This window comes from Pelmatolapia mariae, linkage group LG10_11 (assembly GCF_036321145.2).
Source record: "Pelmatolapia mariae isolate MD_Pm_ZW linkage group LG10_11, Pm_UMD_F_2, whole genome shotgun sequence".
Lineage (NCBI taxonomy): Eukaryota > Metazoa > Chordata > Actinopteri > Cichliformes > Cichlidae > Pelmatolapia > Pelmatolapia mariae.
In genome coordinates, this window is record NC_086236.1 from 7,123,377 (window position 1) to 7,143,479 (window position 20,103).

At 38.9% G+C, this 20,103-nt stretch overlaps 1 protein-coding gene across 1 annotated transcript; it reads right to left on the reverse strand.

Annotated features, from left to right (window-relative positions):
* Positions 1-9,222: 9,222 nt before the first annotated feature.
* Positions 9,223-19,008, reverse strand: lrrc32 (leucine rich repeat containing 32). Its single transcript, XM_063486662.1, has 3 exons — positions 18,915-19,008; positions 17,227-17,320; positions 9,223-13,462 (listed from the first exon to the last, which is right to left on the reverse strand). The coding sequence occupies exons 1-3, from the start codon at positions 18,956-18,958 to the stop codon at positions 11,630-11,632; spliced, it is 1,971 nt and encodes a 656-aa protein (XP_063342732.1). The 5' UTR covers positions 18,959-19,008; the 3' UTR covers positions 9,223-11,629.
* Between the last annotated feature and the right edge of the window lie 1,095 nt (positions 19,009-20,103).

Here is a 20,103-nt window from a genome sequence, read left to right on the forward strand (position 1 = left end):
CAAAGGAACAGAGGACAAAAGAAAAGAATACATCAACACAGGGCAATGATTGGGAAACAAAACCCAGGTGGAAAAGGGAAGAAAAAACAAAGCCAGGATGTAAAAAATACAAAGAGCCACATGAAAAACTATCCTTCAAAGTAAACGGGGCAGCTTAAACTGGCAAACATGAGGACAGAGAAAGGAGAACTGAAAACACAAAAGAGTACAAAACCAATGAATATTACAAGAACCGTGACATATAGTTTGTTTAGGTACTAGCGTTAACCATTTCCAGCCATAATCTCGCTCCACAGAGACCAGGCTGGTTTCTTTTTAAATAGAAAGAAGTTTTTCCACTGTGGCATATTCAGAGATTATAGAGATGACTGTACTTGATGAACTTTATCCACTCATTTCACTCGCATCAGATTTGGCAGAGCTGCGGTTGGTTGAATAATATCACTTTTTACCAGCTCATTTTCTTTATGACTTTGTCGTTTACTCTCTTGCTGCAATTTTTAGAAAGGCTTAGAAGAAACGTCTCTGACAGATGATGTGGTATGATTTGGACTCCTTCTACATATTTACTCTCAGACAACTTCATCTTGGTTTCCTATGTCCAAAGAACATTTTTTTTTATAACTGTGCAGGCTCCTTTAGATGTTTTCTGGTGAAATCTAATCTGCCTGTAACCAGTGGTTTGCACCTTGCTCTAAACCATCTGTGTTTCTATTCATAAAGGTGTCTCTTGATTGTAGACCCTGATAATTACACACTTATCTCCTCAAGATTTTCTTGAAAAATGTTTTTCTTAACCATTTTTTTGACCATAGAAATAATTCTATATTCCCTTTTATTAGTTGTCTTCTGTAATCCTTTGGCCACTTTCACTTGCATTTATATATGTTTAGACCTGTTACTGAACATTGCAGTAAAAATCTACCAAACTGAGTTCCACACTTGATTTGAGCCTGTGAAAATGGGGCTCTGTCTATAAAAATGGAGGTAATTTTTAAACAGTTGATGCAAAAAGTTTGTTAAACCCCTCTAATTAAAGAAAGTATCTGCACTTCAAGTGTTTTCTGATGTGAAAAAGGACACAATAATTTGTTCTGGTGTGATTTGACTTGTAAACCATTTAAAAGTTCTTCCATAATCCAGTACTGACTGTAATTAGGACACAGGAAGGAAAGGGTGTTTTACTGACCTTTCCATCTACATTGACCTTCCTCAGTGGACTGCGTGACTCACTAACAATGTCTCAGTGCTCCAACAAACAAGAAAAATCATTAACCTATCCATATGTTGCTACTGACACGAATCATGGTCTCCTTTTTCTTGAGAACACATCAAATGCATGGAAAATGCTGTTTTAACCTTTTGAACATGGATATTTACTACCATTGAGACGCAATTTCTACGTAAAACATACAAAAATATTAAAATCTACAGGGAATAGTGCCATGAACTTTCAAATCCCTCGAGGATGTTAACTTTCCATTTTGGATGCTCTTTCAGTTTTCGGGCCAAAATGACAACTTTTCTCACAAAACATCTCGTAATGTAAAAGGCAGATCACCATCGAATTTGCTGTTTGCATTGGCTGAGTATTGATGGGGTTCCCCCCAATCATGAAGTGCCAGAAATGTAAAAAAGTGCCTGTTTCTTGGACTCAGTAGGCAAAAGGACTGCCTCAGATTGTGGAGCCATTCAGTTCAAGTATTCAGGTACACAACAGAAGGGCTGCACTTGTTTATTAAGTCAATGAGCAGATGTAATTTTCCCCACGTAAACACAGTCTAGACAGTTCCAGATTCCAGATAAAGCAGATGTAGATTACAGTTGGAGTTTCCTGTAAATCCAAACTCCTCACAGCAAATAAGCAACCTCTTACTCACAAATCCAACAAAGAGGGCCACAGTGGATTTATTCACAAAACTGGATCTTTAATATATATTTTCTACTTAAATAACCTTTATGTTTCAAAGTATTATTTGGATATAAATATTTATGTCTTCGTCTTTTTGCATCTCCCAGCCTCCCCCAACCTCCTAATGAAAATATAAAAACAACGGCTTAGCGCAAGACACTCAACTTAGACTGAATATTCTACTTTAGCACTTGAAAGACTTTAAATAGCTTCACGGTGTAAATCAGGACAGTGTTTAAGTCAAACACAAACACCAGAAGGCTTGTTGACAGACTAAATAGAAGGATAACCATAGCCTGTACCAACACGATGCCTCATTATTAACACAAAAGCCAACGTCTAGCTGTGATTTCTGCGTTGACAGAGATAAAGAGGCTTTTCCCCCTTTGACATAAAACAGGATGAGCCCGTTGACAACTTCCTGTACCACCCTGGACAGTAAATTAGCTTGAGTAACTGTGTGTTTCTCTCTCCTGGGGGGAATGAGGGGTGGAGGGTCTGAGTCACCGAGGGTAAAAAGCTTTCTTTGGACAGTTAAGATAAAGCTGCTCGTGCTGAACAGCATTTTCGCAGTTCCAGAGACTTAATCCCAAAAGTAAACTGAGGAAGAAAGCTGAGGTAGTGAGGCTGGGAAAAGAGCAGCACTATCGAGTTAAAGGCCTTGGCTCTGTAAATTTAACTGGGAACTAAAGGCAAAATAATAAAGTTAGGTTTAGCCCTCAGGTTTCTAGTTTAACTCCAGCTGAAAGGATGTGTTTTGGGAGGATATTTTTCTGTTTGGAACAATATAAAGGCAGAGAGGATAACTTTAAGTCTGAAATGACAGTTATCTTTGGGACTCTGGAGAGTTTTCCTGTAGTTAACCTTTTAGGATGCAGGGATTAGCACAGATTCAGTATAAAGAATAAAAAAGTCCAGTTTCTGAAATGTTGAGCTGAGTGCCAGCTTTGTGAAATCAGATGTGAGTGAATCTAACTGTGTGCGTGCAGTGTATGCTATCTTCAGTAGTTTACTGGCTAGCATAGAGGACCTCAGGTCAAAGACACAGGGCTCCATAGACATCGGCGTAACTTTGTGCTGAACATTGGGCGGGGGGTCAAGATCTCTGTCTAAATAAATAAATAAGTCTGGGTAAATTCCCAGATGATTAAACATGCAACTATTTTGCTGGTAATAACTGAAATGAGTAAAGAAAATCAACAGCCTATTTATGCAAGATAATTCATAATTTTACTGGGGGGATATATTGGTTGGGTCTGATTATTGGGGGGGTCATAACCCCCCTAACTCCCCTGGAAATTACGCCCCTGTCCATAGGCTGCTGGAGCCATTTGAAGGTTGGTAGCTTTTGTAGGTGTCTATGGTTTTTAGAGATGTGAAAGCAGAGGAAGTGACTTTATTTCTTTGAGTTTAGCTGCAGATATTCTTTTCAGACCAGAAGTCCATAATCATCAAGCATTAATACACTAGGATATTATATAGCAGACAGATTTCTTTTCATTTGGATTTCATATTTGGTGCTGTCCTGCAAAATGTTTTGTGGGCAACCATTTGTTTTTAAGTTGAACAATTTCACCACTCACGAGCCCTTTGATAGTGGATCTGGCAGAGTGTTCGACTGTGGATGGCTAACACAGGAATCTTTGCTCATATCCTGCTGTTGAAAGAAGAGGCTTTTGTGTGCACATAAGAAGTTAGAGAAGGACAATATCTTGATCAGATTTTCAACAACAACGATGATCTGCAGATCTGTACTAACTAGAACGATGAAGCTGCCTTATCATAAAGATGATATGATGTATGGAGATGTGAAGGCAGAAAGAACAACTGTAACTCCACAATGACAGTTACCTTTGAGACAGAGATAAAAAAAAAAAAAAAAAAACCTTCAGGTACACTAATATGTGATATAGCACAATGGCTGCACATATACATATATTATTTAATACTTTGATTAATATTTGAAGGCGGTTGATCAGTCCTACAAAGCAAATTTGTGGCATCAGTTTCTGCAACCAAAAGTTGAACAATTCAGTTCATTTCTGTCGGGATTCTTGGCAGAGCAGACTTGTAGTAAAAATACAGATAACTGCAATCCTCCAGCCACAGTACAGTAGTCCACTGGCAGCACACATTGTTTTATTTTGATTAACATTAAGAGGTAATTGTCGAGTCCTGTAAATCTTTGGTTCAACAAATCAAATCTTTGGTAAAGTTTCTGCATCTGAAACTTGAACAGTTGAGGCATGTGTGTCCTTTGATAGCTCAGTTGATAGAGTGGAGGCCTGTAATAGGTATCCTTAGGTTGGTGGTTCAACTCTGGCTCGAAGGACACAAGTTTTAAATGTGCCTGTACAAAGAGAGATGACGTTACAGGAGGGCGATGCCTCTGACTGACTGGAATGATTAATGGCTAGAAAAACCATAAGGAATTGTCGTCACTATGACAGGAAGTTTGTGGTTTTTTCTATTTAATATTCAGAGCCAGATGTTCAGTCTTCCATACTTGTGGTTAAGCATGAGTTTCTGCATCCAAATCTTGAGTAATTCTACACCTTATGCACCCTTCAGTGGACTAGGTGAGAGAAACAAGTATCCTTAGGTCATTGGGTCGACAATGGCTTGAAGGGGTGCCTTTTGTGTGTAACTGTACGACATGATGGTTAAGGAGGGCGATGTCTCAATCTGACTGGAATGAACAGAAAATCTGGTGAACTGTCATCAGTATTTACTCTGACTGAAGGTTTGAGGCTAGCTTTTCAGTCTTGCAAAATCAATTTATGCATCCAAGGAGTGAACAGTCCAACTCCACACACCCTTTAGTGGGAGGACTGCAGGTGGGAGAAACTGGTATTCTTAGGTTGCTGACTTGGTTGAAATCTTGTGTGTGTCTGCACAACATGAAAAAATGCAGAGACTCTTTGAAGTTTTCTATAGGACAGAAATCTATCAGAATACTAGAAAGATTGTTAATACTGAGCTGCTGTAGGTGATAAAGTGGAACACTGTAGGTAGAAACAACAGTCTGTGTTCACGTTTTGAGTCTGTACAAACTGGAAAGGTGTGAAGGCAGAAAAGACTGTTGCAGTCAGTAACCTTTCCGATAGACAGGATACATAAAGAAAGGAGGTAGCCTTGGATTGAGATTACGACTGTATTACAGAGTGGAGCACTTTAGATAGAACTAAATGAGTAACAAAGATGGCTGACAGGATGAAGACAGTTATCCTGCAAATTCAACTTAATCTCCATGAAAATAACATGTGCAGCCAGTGTGCTACACACCTTTCTATAATCACCAAGCAGTGGTAGAGTGATATAACCTTTGTATACAAACTCATTTTGATTTAATATTTGGAGCCAGCATTCCTACAAAACAAGCATCAGGATGGTAAAGCATCATGCTCAACATTCAAAAGCTGAACAACTAAAGTGAAATTAGGTCTATATCTCTATCACAAGGAAATGAGTGCCTGCATCCAAGACTTAACCAATTTAGCATTTCATATAGTCTTCAACACTTCTGCTCGACTGGGTGGAGGACTCCTGTTAAAGGAGGGTGATGTCGCTGTCTAACTGGAATGATTGATGTGTAGAAAAATGATTAATTTTTACTGTCATCATTCACTCAGACAGAAAGTTTGTGGTTCGCCTTGCAGGCTTGCAAAACAAACTTCTGCATTCAAGAGGTGAACAATTCAACACCACATCAACTCTTTGACAGTTCAGTTGGTAGAATGGAGGCCTGTAGTCGGGCTACACAGGTATCCTTAGGTTGAAGGTTCAACTTTGGCTCACAGGGAGTGGCAGTAGCCTAGCATTATATTTTTTTAAGTTTTGATTTAATATTCAGATTATTTTCATTGCAGACTTGCTGTTAACCACCAGTTTCTGCATCCAAAATAGTTAAGTATTTCATATTGTCTTCAACACATCAGCGTGGTCGGGTGGAGGACTGTAGGTGGATGCTTACTTGATGAACTCTGGCTATTTGAAACCTATCACGGTGGAAAAGCTGTAAGACTTCCATTCTTTTCATTTTTAAGTCCTGGAGATAGAAACTTAGTCTTGCTCTTTGATGGTGTGGAGGACTTTAGGTGTAGGATCTATGGTTCAAAGGAGGGTCTTTGTAGGAGTAAAAATCACGTCGAAGTACTTTATGAACATTTTTGGTTGGCTTTTCAGTATTGCAAAACAAATTTGTACAGCCAAGAACTGAACAATAGCTCAGTTGGTAGCATGGAGGACTGTAGACTGATAGAAAGATGATATCCTTAGGTCACTGGTTCAACTCTGGCTAAAATTGAAATGCTTTTCCATATTATCATATTTTTGATATAGAACCATGTTTCTATTTTAACCATGTTTCTATAAAAATATGATTAGATAGACTTTATAGGTATTGGAATATATTAAACTGCACATGGTAGCTAATAAAGTGTTCTGAGAGAAGCATTAACAAGCATTCAAGTTCATATTTTTGTTACCAGAGACAAGCTGCTTCCAGCTTATCTACATTCTCCACAGGCGAAATCGATTATCTCATCTAACATTTAGAGATAAATCAAAACATTTTAACCGGGTCATAAAAATCCCATGACTCTTTCACCAGATGTATTTAAGGTCACCAGTCTCTGGTAAAAGACCATATTACAATGCTTCAACATGAAGGACAGATTTATTTATACACATGGTGACAGTAAAGAGGAAGTTTTAATGATCTAATCATTAATAATCATGTTCCTTTTATGCTACAGAGAAATATCACTGCTAATTACAACACACATTGGAATTCACCCCTTTGGCTGTTGACTTCATGGTGATAAGGTTAGAAATTTCCCACTCCACATAAGCTACCCGAATGCACCACTGCAAATTGAAACCAAAATACATGCAGCAACATCTGTTATGTTATCGACAAAATTCACACTTATTTAACCAATGTATCAAATATAAAACCTGATAAGTTGTTCATTTCATGTTCTGGCTCAAGGTAGCTGCCTTTGGGAACATTAACATTAAACATTAAGTCATCATATATAGAGAGCAGTATATACTACTTAGTCTCTGTGGTGGGTAATCATCCTGTTTTATACCCACAAAGTCAGAATTAGCTCGCTAAGCTCATGGTTTCTGCTAATCAGAGTTCTTTTAACTCATGTCACAGGTTTACATGGTGTCAACACAGACAGTATAAAAGATGGATGGAGCCTCTGGAAAGTGCCTTAAAGCTATATATATATATATGTGTATTTTTTTAATGGATGCCAGAGGGGGACTTCTGATCTCCGAGAGCCTTACGAAGGTTTTGCAGAAACATGACCACTAACCATGTGACTGCTACCCATGTGAAGTTAACTTGTCTGCTGTTTTGGACGTGTGACAATCATGGCGAAACTGTAGGATCAAGAGAATAAAACAAACCACAAAGGCCTAAAGACTCCCCGAAGCAGTGGGCAGCCACCTGTTTTGAGGGAAAAATTTGTATTCCCCAGCAGGTTGAAACCTTCAGGAACCACTGCTAACCAGCTGGGGAATACACATTTTTCCATAGCAACCAGTGGTTGTATCACATCCAGTATGGCGGAGTTGATTAACTCAATCACTCATGAAACAGGAACTTTGTTTTGGTCATTTTAATGGTCACAAGGGAGGTGTATCTTGAGTGTGCCCACTGGCGAACGACTTGTGACATCACATTGTTAGCAGTGAGCGTGCGGTTTCATAGTAAGGTCCTCCCCTCACCCACAACATCAGGTTTTAAAGCAGTAAAATGGCGAAGACAAACATGTTGAGCTTTTACCCCACTCATAAACTAAAACAGCTCAAGGAAAGACATTTTTTAACTGTCAAGTATTAACTCTGCTAATAAGTGTGAGTCCTGTCTCTAGAATTACTGTCATTTTAAAATACAGCGTTTGTGGGAAAAAAATCCTAAATTAAAGAAATAACAAAGGCCAGGGTACAATTCCAGTGAAGCACTGTTTGCTGCAGAGAAACGGACTGCCAGCTTAGCACATACGTCTCAAACTCATTGTCTTTGATAGCCACATTCCTCAGGGACAACTAGTCAATACTTACGGGCCCATGGCTTATTCCCTCTCTGATACAGTAAGCAATTTAGGTGTTTTTCTGGATAGTTCTTTTAAACTTGATAAACAAGTGTCCTCCGTAGTACAATCTAGCTTTTATCAACTACGTCAATTTTCTAAGGCTAAGCCTTACATGCCATGTAAGGATCTTGAAAAATGTATCCATGCCTTTGTTACTTTTAGATTAGATTACTGCAGCTCCCTTAACCTGGGCCTCCAATCTGCCCTTCTTCGTAGATTGCAACTTGTTCAAAATGCTGCGGCACGCCTCTGAACGGGAACTAGAAGGTATAATTCGATCACTCTGGCTCTTGCTGACCTACATTGGCTCCACGTTAAATACCGTATTGATTTGAAAATGTTATTGCTTACTTTTCAAAACGTAAACAATATTGCGTCTAGCTACTTAACTGAACTTCTCAGCCTGTATACCCCTAGAAGAGCCCTAAGATCAATGGGCCAAGTGCTCTTGGTGCAACCTAGGTCCCGGCTGAAGACCAGAGGTGACCGTGCCTTTGCTAGTGTTGCACCCAACCTCTGGAACAATCTTCCAGCTGACATTTGTGCATCTGAATCTATTCAATCTTGTAAACTACGATTGAAAACTTATTTATTTAATCTAGCATTCCCGGCTAGTTCGTGTTTTTATCAGATAGTCTTCTTTGTACTTTGCAATCCCACGTATATGTAATTTTAACTTATATTATTGTATTACTGGAATAATCTTCCAGTTGATATTCCACCGTCTGAATTTATTCAATCCTTTAAATTACAATTTATAACTTATTTATTTAACTTAGCATTGCTGATTAATTAGTGCTCTGTTTCATCTGGTAGTGTATTTTGGACTTTGCTATCGCATCCTTATGTAATTTTAATTTTATTTCATACTATTGTATTATTGAGAAGCACTTTGGTCTACCTCTGGTTTTTAAATGTGCTATATAAATAAAGTTGTATTGTATTGTATAACTCAAACGACCCAAATGTCAGTTTCAGGTCTTTACAAATCTGAATCCAGCACACATGTAAGTTTGAACTGTTAATAAAAAAATGGCACAGTTGCAGCTGTAGAGCAACATGTGGCCAAAAAATACATCAAAAAGAAAGCTAACAATGCCCTTAAGGGGCAGACTTTAAGTAGAGTGTAATCTTTAATAACAATATTTGAGTTGATGTTAAAATAACAAATAACAAACACACATTAAGAAATTGTCCTTCATTTACTAAAAAAAAGAAAACAAACTTACACTTTAAAAAAATACATGGCATGATGAGGAAAAAATATTTAACTTTGGTTTTTGCTAAAAACATTAATAATAATTTCCTTTTTAGGATTAAACACAGTAAAAATCACATGAAACTGTGAATCCCAGTGTAGCCCACAACAGCACAGCGCTAGATTTACCATTTTATATAATATTAATGTGGTAAAAACAACACAAAGACTCATGTTATGCCAACACACTATTCATATCAGTCAAATTAACAGGTGGAGCACCATGGGCCTGGTATCAGTATGGAAAACATACTATGGAATATTTCCAGCTTTGTTTTTATAGTTTTTTATATATATATATATATATATATAAAAACAAACAGAAGAAAAATAACTTATGTCATCATATGTTCTGCTCTATGTACTTAGCATTATTAAGGTCTTATAGTGTTATAAAATCAGATACAGTCACACATACAAGAGGAAGTTTAAAGTGCAAGCTATAAATAAAGGTTAAAGTGACGGCTTGAATTTCTTAAAAAAACAACAACAAAAAAACAACCTTCATCTAATCCTACTTCATGAATAAAGAGCATCTTGTTTCATGACCTTTAGTAGTGTTCCCGTCTTTATTTTTAGCTTAAAGGAAAATTCCAACATGTCTGAGTGAAGACATCTGTCTGAGATTCGATGCTCCCTCGCCCCGTTTCATCTTTCACCGTCTCAGTCACTGATCCATCTTCAACAAACCTTCATTCTACCCTTAAATGAGTGTGAGTGACGCTTTTGGAAAATACACAACTTTGCTTTCTTGTTGTGATTTAAATGAGAAGGTCAACTTCAGTATGAAGTTAAGGCGTGGAATGAGCCGGAAACAAGCCAGCTTACCTTTAAAGCTCAACAACAAACACACTGTTGGTTTAATGCACGCACAAAAAAATGAGATTAAAAAAATATGTTAGGTGTTTATTTTATTCCTCTGGGATAATCCATCCATAGGGATGATGCTTTTTTGTAGCATCGCCTTGGGTCGCTAAACTAAAACCCAGTGGACTTCTCTTCAGGCAAAAATTATAACAGAAATTAGCTCTGGTCATCCGAAGTACGTTTTGTTAATGAAGGTGAGTGCCACATTTTAATTTGAATTTTTAAGAGCAAATGTAGTCTCCAAAAATAAAATGTTAACATTAATTCATGAACAAACTTAAGTTTCGCTACACTGAGCTGCCGTGTTCGGTGGGATAATGAGTAATGTCGCCGACAGCTTGTGTACTCTCATTTAGCCACTTATAAGTTGCTAGCAATTGGGGATATTTGCTTAGATTAGAATGGCTAAATCTTTTTTTTTTTAGTTTTTTTTTTAGTTTTTTTAAGTTCTCTTTTTAGAAATCTAACCTTAAAAAAAACATTACAAAAAAATGCTGGAAGCGCAAAAATGCAACCTCATTTCTGTGTTTTATTAATTTCTTTGGCACTCTTTGGCTTGATTTCCCCAACATGGATCATTTTTTACATTTTGATATGAATGAAGATATTTTTCCAAAAATAAAAATCCCAGTTTTAAAAAATAGAGGTTTAAAAGTGTGGGTGTGGCCTGTGTTTATTTGTACTAAAGCACATTTCTTCTGGCAAGCTTGTTTTTTGATAGCCAAATTTAGCTTTCCTGTTTGTCAGAGCTAACATCCGCAAGGCAAATGCCACAAACCAATGAGTGACTAAACAAAGGCTAAGTTTCACACTGAAATCAAAGTGTATTTTCCAAAAGGCCAAACACTTATAATAACTTTTATTGCTGCATTTCAGGCACACTTGTTGATGCCACTCTTTTGTGGAAGTGTTTTTAGTGTTAATTCTTCATTTTACATTCAGTAAGATAATGTGCGGTCATGGCTGTACAACTGGGTTAGCCATAAAGTTGTGTTTAGACAGAAAGCAAAACAAGTTTTCACTTTGTGTCCTGCAAGCAGACACAGCTGCTTAACGTCCAATGCACCAGGTGTATCTGCTCTGTGCAGTCTTTGCTTGTTATCAAGTCACTGAAAAGGCTTTTGTATGTGAGTTGCCATCACTCTTGAAACACTCAGTTTTGTAGTTTTCATTTGACTTTGCATTGTCACACTGCCTCGTTTGGTGTCTGAGCACACCATAAGGTCCTTAAAATCTCCTGTAAAAAATTGATTTCTTCATTTTGGAAGATACTGAGGAATGCTTGCTTGTTGATGGATGTCCCAGTGATCAATGGTAGCTTTTCGTAGTGGTAAAAACAACTCAAAGCCTCACATTGTTCCTTCAGGAGACTTTGGTTTGCCCCACAGAAGTTACATTCACATTTTCAGCTGTGTCTGACTGAAACCTTCAGCTGGTTCCTAAATTCCTTCATGGCTTTCTGTGTTCAACCTTCATTCATTATGCCCTAAAACCTCTGTTATGTTTCCGCCTCCTTGAGTGGCAACATTTAACTAAGAGCACGAACACGATCATCACAAGTAACAATATCACTATAACTGTAATAATATAGTTCTGGACGGGTGGTCCATGGCACATTGTCTGGGTCACCTTCTTGATGCTGACCGGCTCAGAGTAGTCCTCGTGAACGCAGGTCACTGTTTCAATGTCAGGAATGACCACGGCGGACTGCTGCACCATGATGATAAATCTGAGATTGCCGCAGCAGCTCAGAGGATTGGAGCCCATATAAAGAGTCTTTAGAGAGTGCTTCAAAGCAAGGATGGTGCTGTAGTCCAGGGTCACCAGGTGGTTGTTCTGCAAATTTAGGGACTCAATGGAGGACTCTTTGCTCCACGTCGGCAGAGTGGTCAACTGGTTGGTGGATAGATCTACGTATTTGAGGCTCCTCAGTAAGGACAGGTCTGCTTTTAGAATGGAAATGTTGTTTTTCCTCATGGAAAGGTGAACCAGGGAATGCTCTAGACCAGAAAGAGAGTCTTTGTGCATGTTCAAGCCTGGATTCAGGGACAAATCCAAGACCTTCAATGGGGTGTTGGCAAACGTGTTCGCGGGCAGACTCCTCAGGTTGTTTTCAGAGAGGTACAAAGCCTCCAATTTTGGAACAGATAAAAAGGACACACAACTTTGAGGATCCTTGTGGTTTTGCTCTGTTGGCTCAGAGTCACAGACTTGCAGGTTGTTCTGCTGGAGATGCAGGTATTTGATGTTGGGGAGTCTCTGAAATATTTGATAGTCCAGGGTTGTGAGGTCGTTTCCTTGTAAGAAGAGTTCTTCCAGCAACTGCACAGTGTTTTCTCCAAATGTTAGACTCTGCAGTGGATTATAGCTCAGATTGATGATCTTAGCTCTCTGTAGAAGGCCTCCATCAGTAATAGAAAATGAGGTAATGCAGTTATTACTCACATTTAGGACCTCCAGTGATCCCATCATGGAAAAATACTCTTCAGGCATTTTTTTGAGTTGATTGTAACTCATGTCCAGGTATCTGAGGCAATTAAACGTTATGTTTCCCATGAATTTAATGTTTTGGATTTGATTTTTTGAAAGGTCCAGATATTTAAGGCAGTTGTTTTTCGGGAGACGGGGAAAGAAGAGCATTTTGTTTTGACTCAGGTCAAAAGTGATAAGTTCATAAGGAGTGTCTGATTGTGCGCTTTGGAATGACTCCAAGCTGTTTTGGCTGAGATTAAACACTTTTAATTTGTCGAGATTGAAGTCGTCGATGCACCTTATTGAATTCTTGGACAAGTCAAGTTCGGTCAAATGAGATAAAATGTCAAAAGCTCCATCTTCAATTTTCAAGATGATATTATTGTGGAGGCTGATTTTCCTCAAGGACAAGGATCCACTGAAGGTATCTTTTGCTACTTCAGTGATGCTATTGCTGTTCAGAGAAAGGTTCACCAGCCTGGGAGAGTCAGCCAAGAAATAGTCTGACATCCCCGTGTATAGGCCGTTGTTTGAAAGATCCAGTGACTCCACAGCTTTAAGAGGTCCGATGTTTGTTTTGGAGTGGGCAAAAACATTCAAATGATTCTTGGACAGATCCAGGATTTTCAGATCATTCATGTCTTCGAAGAGCCTGGGCTGGATGAAGTGGATCTTATTGGAGTGGAGATTCAGATGCCGGAGGTTGGTGTGGTATGCTAAAGTTTCCCGGGTGAGATTCTGCACCTGGTTTCGTGAAAGGTCCAGCATTTGGACGACATCGGGAAGGTTGAGTGGCGCACTTCTAAGGCTCAGATCGCTGCAAAACACATCCATCTGGACCTACAAACAAAGACAAACACACGAGTCTGATTATCTCGGCATACAGCCAGGTTGACTGACCATGACACAACACAGACCACATGTGGATGTGGAGGGTCGATTTATGAGTCAGTGTATCTAGGCCCAAGGCATGTTCTTGGCAGCAAGACAACCCGGTGTTGTAATTTTTTTTTAAGTGTTTAAACTATGATTATTTCTCTTTGAATTGATTAAAAAAAGCCAAGAAAAAGAAAAAGAAAACAAAAAGTTCCTAAACCAAGAAGAAAACACACCTCACACCTTTACTTCTTCTTTCGTCTTTCTTCCCTATTAAACGTTTGAGGTATTAAGTGCAGTTTATAATTGAAACCATATGGCCACAAAACCCCCATGTCCAAAAACAGCTCATAAAACTGTCTCACTCTCTGCTTTCTCTCTAAGTCAGAGTACATTTAGCTTCTTGGCGTATTTGTGGTATCGCGAAAGGGGCATTCCTTGTTGATTGCAAGCTGTCTGTAAACAAATAAGATGTGGATGGCAGAACATCTTGTATCTGTTCAGGAACAAATCAGTCACACTTGGAGAAAAGTTTTATCATTGAAAAAACACGTATGTTTCCTACGTGACTTTGTGTCTCATCAGCAATACTGCTGTGTGGTATGCAACTGCTTATGTCAGACTAAGTCAGACTTTAACTCCACATTACCTGATTCATGCGTGAGGTGGTTTACGGCACATTTAGTCAGAGTAACTGTAAAAAAAATGACTAATACTTGTGTAAATAATGGGAACCAAGTGGAGAAACTGCTAAGGTCGTGCTCAACTGGCTGAGGCTAGAACACCATAAAGTGCAACATCCCCAATTTGGTGATCTTTGTTTTACGGTCTGCTAGTGGTTTATTTAATGGCAGATGACAGTAAATGAGAGTGAGAGTGTTTAGTGCAACAAATGTCACCAAACTGGACACAAAAGTCGCGCAACCGTTAAGCCAAAGGGGGGGGGGCCTTGACCTCAAGTTTCATTCCATTTCCCATCTCTCTATCCCCTCATTATCGGTCACCTCACCACTTTCAGTTCTCTTATAAATACTTGCTGTAACTAGGCCAAAATATGCTTTCAAGAAAGACTTTAATGCTGGAAGATACCTATCTGGTTTCACAAAGTCAGACTGAGAGAACTGCACAATGTTTTTTAATCACAAAAGCATCTATGGACATCCAAACACGGGGATTTTTCCTCCCCGCTCTTGTTTTTCCTTACGGTTGATTAACAGCTGATTTACGAACAAGACTGTATCTTACGCTTCCACACCACAGATCTCCACTGTTGTCCAGAAACTCTGACCACATTCATAATTTCATTCCCAGTGTACAAAATACAGCGCTTGTTTATCAAAGCCGCTGGTGTGCCGCAGTTTTGTAGTGTGCTTTCTTGGCTGTACACAGCACTCGTCATTTTTCATGCCGAGGCTTTATTGTTGGTGAAGGGTTTATTGTAACCCTAACCACAATGTTTTTCTAAACCTAATCAAGCAGTTTTCAGAGCCTAAACCCAACGCACCGACTGGAGGATGCAGTGTGGTTAAGCAGGTGACTCTCTGAGGACCTTACTGCAGCAGACCTAGTTTGAATCTGCTCCAGACCATTTGCTATGCTTCACCCTCCCCCTCTCGCCATTTTCCACCCTACTCTTCATGGTCCTGTCTAATAAAGATCCCAAATGCCCCTCTTAAAAAAAAAAGTAAACAGCAAGTATTGAAAAAAAAATCCTAGCAGGTTGTAAACTGTGGTTTCCTGGCTGGTAAACATGAGATTTATGCCATCACTATCCCTCTACCCTACTTTGTTGATCTCTTAAACAGAGCGTTTTATATACTTCTCGGGACATTATTGCTGCAGTTACTGTGTAACAGTATCGACAGTTAAAAAACATCTTCATCATCGTGGGGACTCTGGCTAAACAGCATCATGTGACCATCCAGAAAGAGAACCTTGGTTTGTGACAGTCCTCCAGAATAAAAACTGCATTAATTTGTTCACAAACCTTTATTACAATGTTTTAATTTCGTAAGAGCTTATAATAAAGCGAATGGTGAGTTTTTAAGACTGAATTCTGGATTTTAATCAAAAGCATCAACTTTTCTAAACCTAAGTAGGTTTGGTGCCAAAACCTTGAAAGTGGTCTCACACTCAAAAGCAGCTCTTCATTTTACAGTGGAAACACACCTATATGTAGTTTCAGCAATTCTTAGAGCAGAGGTGTCAAACATAAGGCCAGGGGGCCAGAATCAGCCTGGCAAAGACTCTAATCCAGCCCCACTGGACGGCTTTTTAAAACATGAAGGAAGGCGTAGATTGTGGACTTTGGATCTTTACTGATAATTGCCATTTACATTAGACCAAAGTAATTAGGTCATATATTTTAAAAAATGATAGAAAATTTATAGTTTCTTCACGTATCTTTTTTTTCAATGGATTGTACACATATATATACTTTTTCTGTAGTTTTACATGTTTTTTTGACAGTTTCTAAGTCATGCTGATGGATCTCAATTACTGCAGCAATATTTCTTTATCATGTGGTAAAAAATTAGGACATACTTTTGATTTGCGCTTCTTTTACTTATATCGAGATATCTAAGAAATCAGCTGTGTAATTAAACTTCTTTACACTGACAGAAGTGGGGGGGTCGCTTGTCCAGCCCACTTAAGTTAAGCCCACTTAAGTGTATGGCCCATGAGACATCCCCGGCTTAGAGGGAACAAATCATTAATACCATGGAGGACTAGTTTATTCTAATTCCAAAAGTATACCAACCAGTGAAGCAAATAGGTATTACTCCACAGCCCAAAATAGTCTTTAACAAATGCAATATTTGTTGCTGTCTCAATAACATTTTGTAAGATCGACACTAACCAGCTACTTCAGGGAACTAAAGAGCCTTTTTGTAATGTCTTAGACTCAAGTGTAGAAAGTGTGATTTGTGACAAAGTAAATGTATACCTAACACAATATACACTTTCTGATAGACTTTTGAAGATATCCTTAGATTTGTCTCATCAGTAGTGTCTTTGTGCTGCTTTAGGATTTTTTTTTTTTTTTTTACTTCATTCAGAAAGTGTGATGCTCTGAAAACCGTTCCGATTTCAACAGAGAAGTTCGGTGATATCTGGGTATTTATAGAACCACTGATGACCACATCAAATGTAGGTGACGCACCTTTCGCTTTCACTATCTGGCTATTTTTAGCTAACACATCTGAGCCTGACACTAATGACTCTGACCAATTGCGACGTGATCCAACCTTTAACCTATAAAGGCTTTCTTTATGTATTTCCGGCTCTTTCCTAAGAAAAGCGAGTACTGTAGCTTACTGGAAGTGATGCATTTTTCTTTTTCATTTCATTTCATTTGATTACAGCAATATTTCTGCAAGATCAATCACCAGAAATATCATGAAAAAGAAATCACAGCACTGTACACAATGACAAAGCTGGGTGACACATGCCCTCTATGCTTAAAAAACCCCCAACCCTCTATCAGCATGACTTCCACTGAAGACAAATAACATTTTAATGCCCAGTTATTAAAGCTGGCAACTCGTGAGCAAACTCTCTTCAGGTCTAAACTTGCAAATAACTATAAAATAAACTGGCTGTAGCAGATCTGAATGCACAGAGAAAGCGCACACACCATGTAAAATGTAAGTGAACACAACACAGAGAAAAGATGCCGTTAAAAAAAACAGAGAAAAGACCAGACGTGCATGTCTCTGTTTACTTACAACTCGGCATGGAGGGGGTTGCTGGGGAGGGTACGCGGATGCCGCCACGCAGCTGACCAACAGCAGGAAGAGCAGCTGGAGGACGTCCATGGTGCTGCAGGCACAGACAGTCCAGATCACACAAGTGAGCAACACATGAATGTGGGAAGCATGCTGTATATGTAACTAAAAAGGGAAGGAGTAATAGTGTGTGTGACCTATGAAGGCGTTTTGTTGTTTTTTTTTATGCAATGAAAACGGGGGCTTTCTGTTGCAATTAATCTGAATGCCGTTTTTTTTCTTTCTAGCATAAAGAATGACTAAGCCAAAAAAAAGGGTTTCCATTAACTCTTTGTACTGTTATTGTTTTTAAAAAATTAGAGACTGTTTGAGGCGAGTGAGTCACGCTTATAGCGCTTCACTGTTTCCTGATAGGTTACTTAGAAACAAAACAATACATTATGTCACCTTATAGGGCAGACACGCTGTGCCCCGGAGGGGTTGATAAGCTGATATGCATATGGAAACTTACGGGGGAAACAAAAGGTTTGCAGTTTGAGGCTAAGAATGGTTTAAAGTCATGAGTGACAAACACGGAGGCAGTTTGCTCTAATTTAATTCATCACAGTGCTCTCATGTGATGCTTGGAGCACACAATCATCCTTCATTTAGCGTTAGAGAAACCTTTAAAAAATTGAATGAATCAGCCTTTTACTCCGATTTTAAGGCGGATCGCAGAGCTGCAGGGCTTTGATGAAAGTCGAATAGACTTTAAGGTTTATCTCATAGAAAAAAGGAAATGTTTACAGTCTGGTTAAACACCACAGCCGTTAAGCTGCAGCCAGAAAAGATCCACACTTTCGGACTTTTAAATGTTCCCATTCAACCTTTTTTTTTCTTCTTCCCATTTTAATTCCCATTCTACTTCCAGCCCCACCACAGGGAAATTTCACTGCATTTGTTTAAACTATCCCACTAATACCATGAAAGAGATACAGAGCATTGTTTGGCAGGGGGACATCTTCAGATTTCAGATACACCAAAGAAATGTTTCCCCTCAAAATTCCTCACATGGTTTCACTTATATAAACATCTGAGGCACTAAAGAGGCCATCAGACATTATGTAATGTAGGATGCATTAACTAAGGTGAGGAAAAAGTCCACCTTATTATAGAGCTTGTGACCCCTAGTTTCAGAAACGCCAGAGCGCCTATAAAAGAGGAAGTTTTGTACATTTTGCAGATAGTAGTAGTAGTAGTAGTAACAGTGGTGGAGTTTACTGCATAAATGTGAACCAGGAGGCTTTTATTTTGGCAGCATCACAACTTTTTTAAAGATTCTGTTACACAAAATAATATTTTAGCACGTAGAGGTCAAGTCCACATGTTGGTACATTGCAACTTCATCACAGTGAAGAGAGAAAATCAACCTTTTCCAGCCTTTAAAGTCCTCATAACGCTGATTTAAAAGTATTTGAAAGAGCTGTTTAAACCTGTTACCCATGCAAGCAATACAGCCGAGTTAGTAGCTGGTAAAACTTGTGCACTTTTTCTTCTGTTTTAGAGTTTACATGTAGGACTTTTACTACAAAATTAATATTTGTACTCCCTCCACCTCTACAACTGTAAGCAAGTACACAAACATCACCGAGGACCCGAGAACCTTCCAAAAACCTCTGCAGCAACAGCCCAACAATATGAACTTTTACCTCACTTTCAGCTGATGACTAATCTTCACAAGCCTCCTGACCATGTCGATTTCACATCCTCACACACCCACACAGGTCGATAGCTCCTTTCAGCTCAATCCTCTCCCCACACACAGTGGCTGCCGGCTGCTGTCCGGCCATCCTCACATCCTGTGAGAATATCCTGCATGGCTTGGCCTCTTTCCCCCCTCCCACTGTTCTCAGGGAAATGCCATATAAGGGGGGGTTGGGTTGGGAATTCTAGTTTTGAGCTGTAACTTCAAGGAGACTCAACCCTAACCTCTCTCCCCAACCTCACAAAAAAAAAATGCCATCTATTAATCCTAAAATTGGACGTCTCGAGGAATAGTTTGAACGTTTTCACACGCACCAGACTCCATTTGGAATCTGAGGCATTTAAGCCTCAGCTCTGCCGAATACTTTTACGTTCTTTGAAATCTCTGGAAAGCAGCCTTTTATGGATTTTTTTTTTTTGTAAATGAGTTGAGCTGTTTTTGATGCTTCTACGTCAGCAGCTCTTATTGATAGCGTTCACAGAGACGTGTGGGTGCGCTGAAAAATCACACATCCTTTTCATGACTGTGGGAGTAAGTCATGTGGCTTTTCTCTGGTCTGCCCTACTGTAAACAAACATCGCTCTAATTATAATGAATAAGACCAGTTTATACATACAGACAATCAGTTTTAAATGACTGTACGAATGTCTGCGTGTCTAGACAGGCTGGAAAAAAGCATGAGTAAAACTCTCGCCTCCATAAAGGGCTCTCGAGCTCTGACTGCATCGGTGGAGATTTTCAGCGATAGATTGCGCTGCATGTGAAGCAGAAATGCTATTTTTAACAAATAAAATCAGATTTTTTCTAAACTACAGTCTATTCTAGGACACGAATATTGGAAAAAATGCCGTTTATGAAGGGATTCGTAAGCGTTCTATCTCTGAGTTGATATAAGCAGGTGTTTCTTAATCCGTTGGCTTTTGTGTAAGTTAAGTGTTTAAACTCCACATTTAATCAAACAAATCTGAATCTATTATAAAGTATTAAGGATGCTAATGCTGTTTATCTGTTTCACAACCACAAACATAAATATAATCATATTAGAAACTGAAACAGGAGGAGCTAAAGCAGCTAAAGGATAATTCTATTATTAAAGAGGACATCCTTCATATGCTGTAATTAATTCTAACCAG

Bases quoted from the DNA above. Each gene is read 5' to 3' on its own strand.
- lrrc32 (XM_063486662.1), bottom strand. From the start codon at position 18,958: ATGGTCAGGAGGCTTGTGAAGATTAGTCATCAGCTGAAAGTGAG. The intron at 17,321-18,914 runs GTAAAAGTTCAT...CTGTGCCTGCAG, and splicing joins AGTCATCAGCTGAAAGTGAG to CACCATGGACGTCCTCCAGC. The intron at 13,463-17,226 runs GTAAGTAAACAG...CTTTGTTTGTAG, and splicing joins AACCCCCTCCATGCCGAGTT to GTCCAGATGGATGTGTTTTG.